Source organism: Elgaria multicarinata, chromosome 4 (genome assembly GCF_023053635.1).
Source record: "Elgaria multicarinata webbii isolate HBS135686 ecotype San Diego chromosome 4, rElgMul1.1.pri, whole genome shotgun sequence".
Taxonomy (NCBI): domain Eukaryota; kingdom Metazoa; phylum Chordata; class Lepidosauria; order Squamata; family Anguidae; genus Elgaria; species Elgaria multicarinata.
Genome location: NC_086174.1, coordinates 46,410,077 through 46,424,399, shown reverse-complemented (window position 1 = coordinate 46,424,399; position 14,323 = coordinate 46,410,077). Strand labels below are relative to the sequence as shown.

The 14,323-nt window shown below is 39.9% G+C and overlaps 1 protein-coding gene across 1 annotated transcript; it reads right to left on the bottom strand.

Moving 5' to 3' along the window:
• Positions 1-5,127: 5,127 nt before the first annotated feature.
• Positions 5,128-13,184, bottom strand: GLO1 (glyoxalase I). Its single transcript, XM_063124187.1, has 6 exons — positions 13,064-13,184; positions 12,189-12,271; positions 9,472-9,612; positions 8,520-8,587; positions 8,030-8,119; positions 5,128-6,251 (listed from the first exon to the last, which is right to left on the bottom strand). The coding sequence occupies exons 1-6, from the start codon at positions 13,142-13,144 to the stop codon at positions 6,157-6,159; spliced, it is 558 nt and encodes a 185-aa protein (XP_062980257.1). The 5' UTR covers positions 13,145-13,184; the 3' UTR covers positions 5,128-6,156.
• Positions 13,185-14,323: the final 1,139 nt, after the last annotated feature.

Genomic DNA, 14,323 nt, shown 5'->3' with positions numbered 1-14,323 from the left:
GGTTGCCTTGTATTTCTTTGTGCTGGAAGTGTGGTGGTGGTAATTTTGCTGAAACCTCAGGATCTGATCTGCTTCCCTGGTAGTCCATCCCTAAACTCTGTTGTCCAACCAGCATAAACGTTACTTGGATTCCTTCACAGCAGACTCCCCCACCACCACCCATGTATAGGAGTAATATACTAACCACAAAGCCTGAACCAAGAGGGAGAGGTCCTGCTCAGGCTTCCAGGAAGTATCTAAAAATTGCAGGCTCTCAAAGATATATGCACATATCGCTCCTTGTTTCAGGTTTTGTTATGGGGTCAGTGCCGGAACGGGGTTGCCTTATGCTGGCATTCCTCCCTCCTTCAACCCACAGCAGCTTGCAGCCTCTTAACAAGAACTAATTTCCTGCCTTCTCTGTTCCTCCCTCCTAGCATTTGGTAGTTTTTGTTAAGTATATGAAAGAAATACTTGCTTAGTCATTAAAATTGTGTGTATGGCTATCTCAGGGTTAAACAGAGAAAGTCTATCTGTGGGCAATTACCTTGAGATAGAGGCTGTTCTGGGAACCTTGCCAAGATTCTAAGTTAGCCTCATCACAGCTGTATGTAATGTAGATAAGAATTGTGTAGATCTGTATATAGTTTCTCACTTGTGTAAAAAATGGAACTGATCACTGCTCTCTGATCACTGCTTACTGATCACTGCTCTATGATCACTGCTCTCTGTGCATGCCTCAGTGTGCTGATCTGAACTGATCTGATTTGGACTGCACAGAAGCCTGAAGGAAATAAACCAGCTCTGCTGTGTAAGACCTGCGTGATGTGTGTTTGTTTCTGAGCACAAACAGAGTTCCAGGAGAGAAAAGTTCTGGCACAATAACCCAACAAAGGTTATGGGCCCAGTCCAGTCCAGGAAGCCTACGCAAGCCTAACCCAGGCAGAAGAACCAGAACTTGGTGGGAACGGTGCAGTATCAGAACCAGGAGTCTTCTAAAACAGAAAACTGTTGATGAAGGAAGACATCAAGCTAAAGCCAGTGCTGCAAAGTGAGGAAAAATCTCAGTCGGCTGACTCTGAGGAGGACTCTGAGCAGGAGGACGGTGAGATACCAATTCCTAAAGCAGAGGAAATGGCAGGAGCTAATATGTCTGGTTTGCATCAATTGTTAGAAAAGCTGAATGACTCTAACTATGCATTATGGTCTTACAAAACGCAAATGTATCTGATTCAGGCTGAACTGTGGTATGTAGTCACAGAGGATCCACCAGATAGAGCAGATCCACAGAATGCTAAATGGTTTAAGGACGATGCAAAAGCAATGGCAGTTATTGCATTAGCTGTGGAAGACTCTCAAATTTCCTTCATTCAGTTTTTGAATACATCAAAAGAGTGCTGGAATGCGCTACAAGCTGTATATCAAAGAGAAACAGCGGGCAGTAAAATAATTCTAACCCGGAAGCTGTATGGAATGAAGCTGAAACCAGGGGAGTCTATGTCAAACCATTTGAAAAGCATGAGAGAAATCTTCAATCAACTCAGGGCACGAGGGATGGAGTTTACAACTATACACCAAGTCTATGTGATTTTGTCAAGTCTTGATTCATCGTACGACGCGGTTGTCACCATGATGGAAAGTCAAGAGGAGAAAAATTTAACCCTCGAGTATGTAGCGGGAAAACTACTGGAAACCTATGAAAGAAGACAAGCTTCAAAACAACAGAGCTTTAAACATCCTGTGGCTGAATTTCAACAAAGCCATAAATCTTCTGATGTGGTGGCTGCATTAAAGGCAAGGAAATGCTTTAACTGTGGTTCCACAGGACACTTAAGGCGGGATTGCAACAACAAGAAGAAAAAGCAGTCAACAGCAAAGTGGAGAGAAGAAAACAACATGAATGAAGCTGAATTAACAAAGAAGTGTCTTCTAGCAAGAGTCAAAGAGACAATGAATCCTTGGTTTTTGGACTCTGGGGCTTCAATAAGTATGGCAAAAGACAAACTTTCATTTGTAACCTTGGAAACTTCTACTTCAGAGCAAAAGTGTGTTACCCTTGCAAATGGAATAAAAATCCAGATTTGTGGTGTGGGTAATGTATATTTTGATTGTCTGGGAGTTGAACTACAAAGTGTTTTATATGTACCAGAATTAGAAACAAACCTTCTAAGTGTGTTTCAGTTAACAGAAATGGGGTATGAGGTTTGTTTTACTGAAGAAAATTGTACTATAAAACAGGGAAACAAGGTGTGTGTGCAGGGAATAATGAAAGAATCTTTGTATGTGATTAATACTTGTACAGAAAATGAAGTTGTAGCCAGCAAAGTCACAACAAAAACAATAGCCAATTGCAAACCACACCAAGAGTGTATCCATTTAACTCATAAAAGGTTTGGTCATGCTAACTATAAAACAATTTCTAAGATTCCAGAATTGTGTGAAGGGGTGAAAATCAAACCATGTTCTAACTATGTAGAATGTAATGTATGCAGTGAAACCAAGTGTCATAAGTCAAACATTCCAAAACATAGTGAGAGAACAACAAAAAGAATTTTTGAATTAATTCATGCAGATCTTGCAGGTCCTTTTGAGACAAGTCAAGGAGGAAACAGATTTTTCTTGTCTATTGTTGATGATTACAGTAGATTTGGATTTGTGTATGTGTTAAAACAGAAGAGTGAAACTTTTGGAAAGTTTAAAGCGTTTGTTAAGTGGAGTAAAAATAGATTTAAAGAACCTATAGCTAATCTAAGAACGGACCGGGGAGGTGAATTTCTTAGCAACCAATTAAAAAAATTCCTCAGTGATGAGGGTATACAACATGACCTTACTGCTCCATATTCACCATTTCAAAATGGAGTTGCAGAAAGGAAAAACAGAACCTTGCAGAACATGTTAAGAGCTCTATTGAAAGAGTCAGGATTGTCTAATCTGTTCTGGGCAGAAGCTTTGTCCACCTCAAATTATTTGTTAAACAGGCTTTACCACTCTGTACATGAAAAAACCCCATATGAAATGTTTTACAAAAGAAAACCTAGAGTGTCACATATACGGGTTTTTGGAAGTAAATGTTTTGCTCATATTCAGAAAGAAAACAGACCAGGAAAACTAGCTCAGAGAGGTTTGGAATGTAAACTGTTGGGATATGATACACAAACAAAAGGCTATCGTTTGTGGTCTCCATATCACAAAAGTGTAATTGTGAGCAGAGATGTAGTTTTTCATGAACAAATGCAGGAAACAAAACAGTATGTAAGTTTGCCTGTAGAACAGAAAGCTGTAGAAACAGAAGAAATTCCTGAACAATCTCAGCAAGAGAGGGAGGGGGAAGAAGCTGTAAAGGAGGAAACTATGCCTGTAACTATGCCAAAGACGATCAGAAAGGGAACGCAAAGCTCCAATTCGTTACTCAGATGAATACCAAAGCAAACAGGTTTCTCATAGAGCTTTACTAATAGCCTATGAACCTACTTCATTTGAGGAAATTCAGGAAATGGAACCTACAGAAGCTCAGGGCTGGCATGAAGCAATGTCAGAGGAAATCAGAGCAATGGAAAAAAATGAAACGTGGGAGCTAGTACCTTTACCTGAAGGTCGTAAAGCCATTACCTGTAAATGGGTATTCAAAGTAAAACAAAATGAGAAAGGACAGGTGGAACGTTCAATGGTAAAACACAAAGAGATGTTTTAAAGCTGGGTCTCAGATTGTAATACAATTTAAACAACATGCGCAAGAGGAGGACTGTTAAGTATATGAAAGAAATACTTGCTTAGTCATTAAAATTGTGTGTGTATGGCTATCTCAGGGTTAAACAGAGAAAGTCTATCTGTGGGCAATTACCTTGAGATAGAGGCTGTTCTGGGAACCTTGCCAAGATTCTAAGTTAGCCTCATCACAGCTGTATGTAATGTAGATAAGAATTGTGTAGATCTGTATATAGTTTCTCACTTGTGTAAAAAATGGAACTGATCACTGCTCTCTGATCACTGCTTACTGATCACTGCTCTATGATCACTGCTCTCTGTGCATGCCTCAGTGTGCTGATCTGAACTGATCTGATTTGGACTGCACAGAAGCCTGAAGGAAATAAACCAGCTCTGCTGTGTAAGACCTGCGTGATGTGTGTTTGTTTCTGAGCACAAACAGAGTTCCAGGAGAGAAAAGTTCTGGCACAATAACCCAACAGTTTTCCCTATCCACCAGGTCATGTGGGCCCTTTTGAATGCGGAAATACAAGCCTTCCTTCCTAGTCTAGACCACACCTTTCGAATATATTCCTCAGGAGGCTCTGTGTCTTTTAGTCTACGCATGGGTGGGGGAAAATGAACCTTAGTTCGATGGGTTCGGTGGTAGAGCAATTGCATTTGCAAAGTCTCTGTTTTAATCCTTGGCATCTCCTGCTACAAAAGGATCAGGTGATGAAAGACCACTTTTGGCCTGAGACTCTGGAAAAATGCTGCCAGTCAGAATAGATAATTCTGGGTTAGATGGACACATAATCTGACCTGGTAGAACTTCCTACGTTTGAGATGGCCTACTTGACCTGGGCCCTACCATCCGTTCTGTTCAAGGATCATGGAGAGGTCACTGCAATTGTTTCCTCTCCTCTGCAAAGCACATAATCTGAACAAGTAATGTGAGAGGGTGCCAAACCCAGGATTTGGACTGATGAGACATGGCGGAATGATTTGGATTCTGATCTACATCTTCTTGCGCGTGTTCTGGCAAAAGAATGTCACACAGCACTTGTAACTTGAAAATAAATATTTTTTATTCGATGCCACAGTGCACTCAAAGTTGATTAATCCTAAAAAGATCTAAAGTGCTGCTAACAATGCAACACCAATTACTATGACAGTTTTGTTAGGGATATTTGGCAAAGTGTAGTGTAAGTTGCATAGCCTAAATGTGCTAATAGAACCACTGATAAATACTAACTGGCTCATGTGTCAGATTTGTAAACCTCAGGGTTACCCAGATAGAACTAGAAGTCAATTTTACTTGGAAAAAGAGAGGTAGGTAAGGAGAGTCATCACAGTACGCAGCAGATTAGTATTTTAGATGTCAAGGGTTTAGAATATGTTAGGATCAAAAATATAACCATGCCAAGATAGAAAACTTTACATACAAACACAACACTTTTTAAAAAAATTAAAGTGTCAATGTGTATCACCTAGTGTCTTAACAGCTGGTATGAGTGCACTTACTAGTAGTGGTCAAAGTGTGTGGGGTTGGTTTTTTAAAAAAGTGTCCAGCTGGAAAGAAATGAGTTGGCATCCCACTCTTCTGGGCACCTGTTATTAGCATTCATGTCAATGAGGAAACACATGGGGAGCATGGCGTTGCCTGCTCATCTTTAATCATACATTGCTATTTCCTTGATAGGAAAATACTATCTTGTGTACTTGGGTGATAGGCATGTGGAGTACCTGTTCTAGAATAGTGTGTTTTTAATGTCACTACCAGTTGGGCTCAGCAGCAATGCAGAATAAGGGTACAATCCTACCTTACCTGGGAGTAGACCCCCTAGAAATCAATGGACTTACTTCTGAGTAGACATATATAGGATTGCACTGTAAGCTTCTTTTATCCGCATGAAGTGGTCAAGATAGATTTATTTTACAAGATGCCCTGAAATTCTTCCGATTATTGCCAAATAGAGAGCCCAAATAAATTTCCACAATGGTTAAAAGCAATTTGCAATCAGAAGAAAAAGGAGAAATACTTCAGTATTCTCTTCCAGCTCATGATCTTTTAGTATTTGCCATCTTCATACAGTTAAAGATGTAATTAGCCATTCCTGTCTTTTGTTAGCAAATAATGCAAATGCAGCAATGTTTCCTACCCAAAACTAACATTTTATTTGGACAATTTTATTCTTGCTCACAAAGCAAGAAGAAAGAGGAGGGGAAGCATGTAAGAACCCGAGTTTGGAGAACAGTATGAATGTGGCCATTTCCTCCAAATATTTATGCTAAAACCTCTTTAGGGCAATAGGCCAATTTGAAAAACACATGGAGCAGGAGGAGAATTATAATATGAGACTACTGGAGTATACTACATGGGCTTTTGGGACTATATAAACTTTCTTCCCTTAAATCAAATATACACCTTACAAACAGGAGGAGACTGTTAAGCATTTTCAGCCTCTTGATGAAAGGTAACGGTGCAGTAGTTCAAACAGAGATCAGGGTCACCATGCTATTAGGATTCAGAATTTCAATCCAGTAGCCATCAGGATCCTGGATAAAAGCCAGCCCTTTCATTTTACCTATAAAAGATGAATATTTAATTAAGCATTTTTAAAATTTATTTTTAAAGGAGAGATTCCAACAATCCAGGTTTTCAAGCGTCTAAAACGGCCATCCCCAACCTGGCAATCCCTAAATGTGTTGGACTACAATCCCCATAATCCCCAACCAGCATGGAATGATGGGAGCTGTGGTCCAACACATTTGGAGGGTGGCTGGTTGGGGAAGGCTGAAGATTAATCTGTGTGTATTCTCCATGAGAAGGTGACAAGCAATTTCAGATGTTCATTTTTACTTCCTATTTCACTGGAAGGCCCAAGATAGCTACTGATATTAAGCAACTTAGGTCCAAGCATACAGCACTACGAGCTTAAACACTGCTACCTCCCAATACTTCACATAACTGGATTAAAAAAAGATAAAACAACCTAATTTTATCTATGCGGGCTAATACAACAGAACCCCACTTACAAACAACTGAAATCTGAGAGTCACAGCATTTATTAACACTCCCCCCAGCCTACCCACCCCATACACATCATCCTGATTCCTTTTTTTTAAAGATGCATTTGCTATGACATACACCTCGGGTGGAGATGTGGCGATAGCGATATCTCAAACTTCAAGCTCAGCCCCTTGTCTTCTCAAGTTACTCTACTTGGGGACGTGGCAGGACCTAGCACCTATCATCTGTTTCAAAGGTAAGCAGGCAGGCATCCTTGTACACACTCATGTTTAAGCAGCCTCACAGTATTATTTATTAAAGCCATTTATAAATCACTTCTCTGCCTACCAGGGATCTCAAGGCAACATTCACTATAAAATAATACAATAACATGACAAATATCACATCAGAATATAAAAGCAGAACTAAAACATCTTTTAAAACAAAATACATCAAAGGCCAAGCAAAACAGTGCAGCTTTTACAGCATGTCTAAAACCTGGCAGGGATGAAGCCAACCAGTCACCTTCAATACAGCATTCCAGTTAGCATGCTGCAGTTGCAAAAAAAAGCCCTGCCTCTTATTTCTACCAACCTAACCTCTCTTGGTGTTGGGACATAGAGGAGGGCTTCTCCTAAAGACTGCAGATTAGGAGCAGGCTCATACAGGACATGGTGGACTTTCAGATATCCTGGCCCCAAGCCTTTTAAAGCTTTATAGATCAAAACTACTTGAATCGGACTCTGAACACTGTCACTTCAGAACATTTTAAGGGCAACCCTATGTACAGCCCATTACAGTAGTCTAAACAAGAGGTAATTAAAGCATGAATCACTGGGCCAGATTCTCCTTCCCCACGTAGGGGTGCAGCTTGTGCACCAGCTGTAGAAAGCACAACTGGACAGTCTATTAAGGGTTACACTTCATGCATCAGATGAAGTGGGCTTTAGTCCATGAAAGCTCATTCCATAATAAATTTGCCTTTAAAGTGCCAAAAGTCTCTTTGTTGTTTTAATCTTGACTGTGCTGCTTGTCACAGATTTTATTTATTTATTTATTTATTTATTTATTTATTTATATCCTGCCTTTTTTCTTCCAAGGAACCCAAGGCAGCATGCATAATCCTCCTCTCCACTTTATCCTCACAGCAACCCTGTGAGGTGGGTTGAGCTGAGAGTCTGTGACTGCCAAAGTCACCCAGTGGGTTTCCATGGCCGAGTGGGGACTAGAACCCGGATCTCCCGACTCCCAGTCCAACACTTTAGCCACTACACCACACTGGCTCATACTTATCCAGTGGTATGCACAAGGATGCAAACTCGATCCACTGGTTTACAGTGAAGACTTACTTACCATCATCTGGTTTTTTAACAAATTTCACTCCCAGTTCCTCAAATCTTTTGCAAGCTGCATTTACATCAGGAACAGCAATTCCAATGTGACCTGAAGCAATCAAAAGCAATGGTACATTTAGTGCATATTTAAATAAAGCCTTCTTTCATAAAACACTATTGCAAATTGATTATTTTTACAACATAAAAGGTGGAGATAATATTCCATAGTATAAACTAAAAACACACCTAACCAGTGTGTTTGACATTACACTTTCCAAGGATCTCAGACTAAGAAATTAGCTTGCTTACTGAAAGAACCTTAAACTAGCCCCGCCCAAAAAAGTGAGAATCCATTTTGACTTTGTACACACTGTATGAGCCAATCCAATTAGCTTTTAAGATACAAAAGTCTGAAGCTGGACTACACTAACATATTTGCTACACAATAGTTAAGACAGGCTTTATTTTGCAATTCTATTTATAAGTTGATGGCTTTCTTTACAACATACCAAATCCTCTGGGGTCTGAATTGCCACTGTGGTAAGTTTGATTCTCATCATTTTCTGTGCCCCAGTTACTGGAAGAAAGGAAAGGGGGAATTTGGAACAATGAAAAAAGATACCGCATGTCAATAAAAAAATTCAGGACAGATAAAATAAGAACATAAGAAGGGCCATCCTGGATCAGACCAAGGGTCCATGTAGTCTAGCACTCTGTTCACATAGTGGCCAACCAGCTGGCCAAGGACTTTGTTGTTACCTTTGTTGGCCAAGGACCAACAAAGCAGGACATGGTGCAACAGCACCCTCCCACCCACGATCCCCAGCATCTGGTGTATATAAGCTTATGGCCTCTGATACTGGAGATAGCACATAACCATCAGGGCTAGTTGCCATAGATAGCCTTCTCCTCCAGGAATTTATCCAATCCCGTTTTAAAGCCATCCAAATTGGTGACCATCACTACATCTTGTGGTAGTGAATTCCATAAACTATGCGCTGTGTGAAGAAGTACTTCCTTTTATTTGTCCTGATTTTCCCACCAATCAGCTTCATGGGATGACCCCGGGTTCTGGTATTATGAGATAGGGAGAAAAGTGTCTCCCTATCCATATTTTCCACACCATGCATAATTTGGTACACCTCTATCATGTCTCCCCTTAGCCTCCTTTTTTTCCAAGATAAACAATTTCAGTTGGTATAACCTTCCCTCATAGAGGAGATGCTCCAGCCCCTTAATCACTTTACTTGCCCTTTTCCAGCTCATTTCATTTATTACATTTCTATACCTCCCCCACCCCATAGCTAACCTTCCCTGGGCAGTTTACAATGATTAAACAACTTTAAAATACAGTATTAAGCATAATATAAAAACAGCCTAGCTACAAACATAAACAAAGCATACACACACTTATATCCAAACAATATCCCATGACTTGATCAATACAGTTTTAACACGCACTGTGTCAGCTCTAGAGTAGCCTTCCTAGAAAAGGCCCATGCCGTTTTCTCCTTCATATCTTTTGGAATATCATTTTTATCTTCATAAGCCAGGAAGTAGAGGGAGAATTTCATAGCAGGGAAGTCACACTTCTGGATTAGGCTAGAAGAGAACCACATGGTAATTGGTGGGAAAAAGTAAAAGGATGCCACCCTTCACATTAATGGATCTGTAACCAAGTTCTCACTTGTGCATCAAATGATTCTTTGGCACCTTAGACTATATAAGTTATGCAAAGACCAAAATTCACTTCATTTGATGCAAACCAGAAGAAATCTTATAATATATTTGTTAGGCTTGGTATTGTCTTGTGCAAGCAGAAAGACACTTCTACATGCGCAAAGGCAGTCTTAAGTTCTTCCAATTTTCCATCAGAAGTTGCTTCGAGGGCATAATGGAGGAAGGAACCAGGAAAGCCCCATTGCATGAGTACAGCTTTACTCACTCTTCTCTGGATTCAGCTCTTCGACTTGATAACACCACAGGATAATTTTGTCTTTTCGCTGCAAAAACTCTTGAAATTTAATATTTACAGCTGCTTATCACAAACATACCGAAAGCACATTCAAGCCAAACATGATATTCCTACCAGTACCTTTTCAGTGACCGTATAGTGCAATATAGTGCAATGTCCCATCTGAATGCAACAAACAATAAGAAGCGAAAGGTCTTGGCTGCTGCATATCCTTTAATTTTAAGAAATACACAACCATTTTTTTTAAAAAAAAAACACCTTAAAACAAAGACACACAATAAAAATAACATCCTGCAGAAAGATAATTTCTCCCCTTCCATCAAAGCTAAAGTACATATATTTTTTAAAATAAACACTAGCATTTTGTTTTTCTAAGAAAAGTATCACTTGTTGGTTTTACTTTTATCAGGCCCATTTGGAGATACCAGTCCTAAATGTAACATTTTTGTAGATGGACTCCTTAAAAATCTGGGAAGTTCTAAACAAAGCCACAGATTAATTTTTATTCTTTGTTCATTAATAGTCTTATTCGTTTTTAAAAAAACGTACAGCAAGAGGATGGTCATGACTGTTCAAGCTATTGAAAGGACAGCAAGATCTATATTCCAGGACAAGCAAAGTGATTGGGCTCTACAAATTAAGCAAAAGGAAAAATAGAAATTGTACCAAGATTAATACTCCTATCCCAGGAAAAAGAAGTGAACTGTGTACCATCCATACAGCCATTATTCTATCCCTAATAGAATTCACTTCCAACTGAACAGTACCTGGCTCCTGGGACATTAACAACACAATCCTACAGATGTTTACACAGAAGTAAGCCCCTCAGAGTTAGATTGGACTTACTCAGAGGTAAGTGTGGGATTGTGGTCTAAAAGCAGCCCTGAAGGACATGAGACTTTAGTGAGCTTCAAAGGCTGAGCCCAAGGGAACTGACAGGGGACATGCAATTCCATTTGGGAATACTGCTTGGAAGCCAAGATGAAAATAGTGCGGTTTTTCTTTAATAAATTCCAAATTGGTGGGTTTCCTATGTATGTTTAGACTTCTTTCTGTCTAAACATACATAGGACTGCAGCCTAAGCGCACAAACTTGCTGGTACTTCTTCCCAGCTCAGGTAGTCAAACTTCCCACAGAATGATTAATATTACATCTGGTAAATTATTTACATCATCATGAGTCAGTGTTCCAAACACCAGGATAACTGACCTGGCTGAACAAGCCCAGTGACAGACATTACTCAGCATGAACCAAAAGCCAACTTTAATTAACATGAACAGCAAAAAGTATGTGCTTTTTATACTGTATTTTGTATTTGTGCTTTTAACCTGTTGGTTGTTTTATTATGGTTTTAATTTTTGTGAACCGCCCAGAGAGCTTCGGCTATTGGGCGGTATAAAAATGTAATAAATAAATAAATAAATAAAAAGTACATTGCTTCCCATTGTTAAGAGAAAAGTTTTTCAGCCTCTGCGAATAGGAATCTGCAGTCTGGGAATTCTCCCACTTGCGCTTTGGCATCATTTCCAGTAAATGGGATACTTGGGCCTGGGATGAAGGCAAGAACGCAGTATTATTGCTGAGGAAGGCGATTTTCAATTGGGAATGGTGTCTCATTGGCACTCAGTAGAACTGCCTATCTTCTATTAACTGGTTAGGGTGGGTGGGTGGATGACTTGGATCACTTCACACTTTATAAGATAAAGAGAACTTTTCTGCCCAGTTTTAAAGTTTTGAGTCCCTAATTTGGATTATTAAGAAACCTTGGGCAGTATCCAATGGAGCCCTTGTAATAACAGAAAGAGCTGTTCCATCTGCAGAAGGCTTTGTTCTAACTGAGGCCTTTTATTAAAGGGAAGGGGAGAAAGATTTTCACCAATTCCCCAACAGCCCCCTTCCACACTGTTCTGGAGGTTCACCCAACCTCTGGAGTAGATGTCCAGGGGACGCAGAAGGCTTCAGCAAAAATTACTTCCCCTCTTCTTCCATTAGCAGAGGGACTCACTATATTAAAAGGCCATTCCACAAACGTAAGGGCACAACTGGATTCAACCGCTCTAGCTAAAATTTGTTAAATTTCCTAAGCCATGTGGAAAGTAGGTCATGCAATTATGTCTCAAATCTCACATCTTTGTAGGACGGGCATGCTTGCTTTTTAGAAGAATAGACCATTGAAACTAGCCAAAAACAGTTTGTACTTACGTCATTCCAAGAACTCTAGTATAAAAATCCAGTGACTTTTTAGGATCTTTTATTCTTAACATTGTCTGTTGCAACAGAAAATCCTATGGAAAGATGTAATTTGTTAGACTACTGTGAATTGTGAAAGGCATTGGGATGTAATTTTCTACCTGAATAATTTCCAATATAGGCACAAAAATAGCTAAAGCCAAAACAGTACTTACAGGAGTCAACACAGCAAAATAGAACTGTACAGACACCATACTGTTTTGTGTAGATGAACAAATAATTATACTGTTTTGTATAGATGAACAGATTATGCTTCATTGTTCTATATTTTAAGAAAACCATAACACATGAATTTCAGAATATGCAGTGTGAACCACTTTATATTAAGAGGATCACCATTAAGTGCTAGTTCACACATAATATTGTTCCTACAGACATAATTCTGTAGAGGACAGGTGAGGATACTTCTAATTTTAGGCCAAGGTAATGCAAACTTCCTCAATTTCAGAATAGAAGTGAATACATACAAATAAAATCGAATGTGATTATAAATTTAACTACTATGTGAAAATCTAATAAAATCTAACTATAAAATCCTACAGCAATAGTAATAATTAAATTGAGAGGAAATGCTAGACTAAGGCTGCAATCCTAGACATGCTTATTAGTATCCTTTGAAAGCCAAGTTACATCTCGCGACAAGGAAGTCCATAGTTTGCGCTGCGTGAAGAAGTCCGTCCTTTTATCGAAGAGCACTAAGCGTTCTCTTCGCACATGCCTTGCAAAGGGGAAAGTCGCTCGCAATAGACCAAGGCGTTTCCAATACCGCCTTGCAATTTTGGAAATACCCCCGTTCCCCCCGTTACAACATCTTTTTCTCCCTTTACCTTCGTACTGGGATCGGGGTCGGAACAATGATTGAAGGCTGCATCATCGCTGAGGCCGCTGGACTCGGATTGCTCGGACATGTTGAAGCGACCGGTCTAAACGACTCCACCAAATTATGCCCCTGCCCCAAATCTTAGCGTCTTATTGCGGCGACAGAGAAAATGAGGGCGGACAGCTCTCCAACCAATGAGAAGGAATGCGAATCAGCGTAGTCCGCCCTACGCGACACCTCCACCTATAGTAGTGCTGCTTTACTAGGGCTAAACCTGTGTTCCTACAACTCCCAGCATACCCTGCTAAATAGGTTTCGGTTTTTTTAAATTCCACTTCCCAGATTGCGTCACGGATTATTTTATTATTATTTTTTAAGGAAGGTCAATAAATCAACGTAGCTGAAGCCACGTCGTTTAGAGAGCAAGTGTCCGTACTTCTTATACTGATGGCGGGCGGGGGATGGCGTTTGACTGGGCAACGGAGCAGCAATTGGGGGAAGTGAAGAGATATACACCAGTAGTTTACTGCTGGTAATTAAGAATCAGGTTCCAACTCAAGGAAAAGAGAGACAGAGAGAGAGAACGAGAACATTTGTAATAAAATTATACAAAATATGTGTAAGTGGTTAGTGAAGCATTTATTTATTTATTTATTTGCATTTATATCCCACCTTTTTTCCTCCAAGGAACCCAAGGTGGTGTACATAATCCCCCTCCGCTCCATTTTATCCTCACAACAACAGCCCTGTGAGGTAGCTTGGGCTGAGAGTCTGTGACTGGTCCAAAGTCACCTGGTGAGTTTCCATGGCTGAGTGGGGACTAGAACCTGGATCTCCTGACTCCCAGTCCAGTACTGTAGCCACTACACCACACTGGCGTTTTAAAAATTACATTATTATTATTATTATTATTTATTTATTTATATAGCACCATCGATGTACATGGTGCTGCACAGACCACACAGTAAATAGCAAGACCCTGCCGCATAGGCTTACAATCTAATAAAGTTGTAGTAAACAATAAGGAGGGAAAGAGAATGCAAACCGGCACAGGGAAGTGTAAACAGGCACCGGGTAGGGTGAAGCTAACAGTATAGAGTCAGAACAAACTCAATGTTTAAAAGCTATAGGGAAAAGAAAAGTTTTTAGCTGAGTTTTAAAAGCTGTGATTGAGTTGGTAGTTCTCAAGTGTTCTGGAAGAGCGTTCCAGGCATGAGGGGCAGCAGAAGAAAAAGGACGAAGCCGAGTAAGGGAAGTGGAGGTCCTT

Bases quoted from the DNA above. Each gene is read 5' to 3' on its own strand.
- GLO1 (XM_063124187.1), bottom strand. From the start codon at position 13,144: ATGTCCGAGCAATCCGAGTCCAGCGGCCTCAGCGATGATGCAGCCTTC. The intron at 8,588-9,471 runs GTGCGTGTTAAA...CCTTTCTTCCAG, and splicing joins GCTACTCTAGAGCTGACACA to TAACTGGGGCACAGAAAATG. The intron at 8,120-8,519 runs GTATGTTGTAAA...TGATTGCTTCAG, and splicing joins TTCAGACCCCAGAGGATTTG to GTCACATTGGAATTGCTGTT.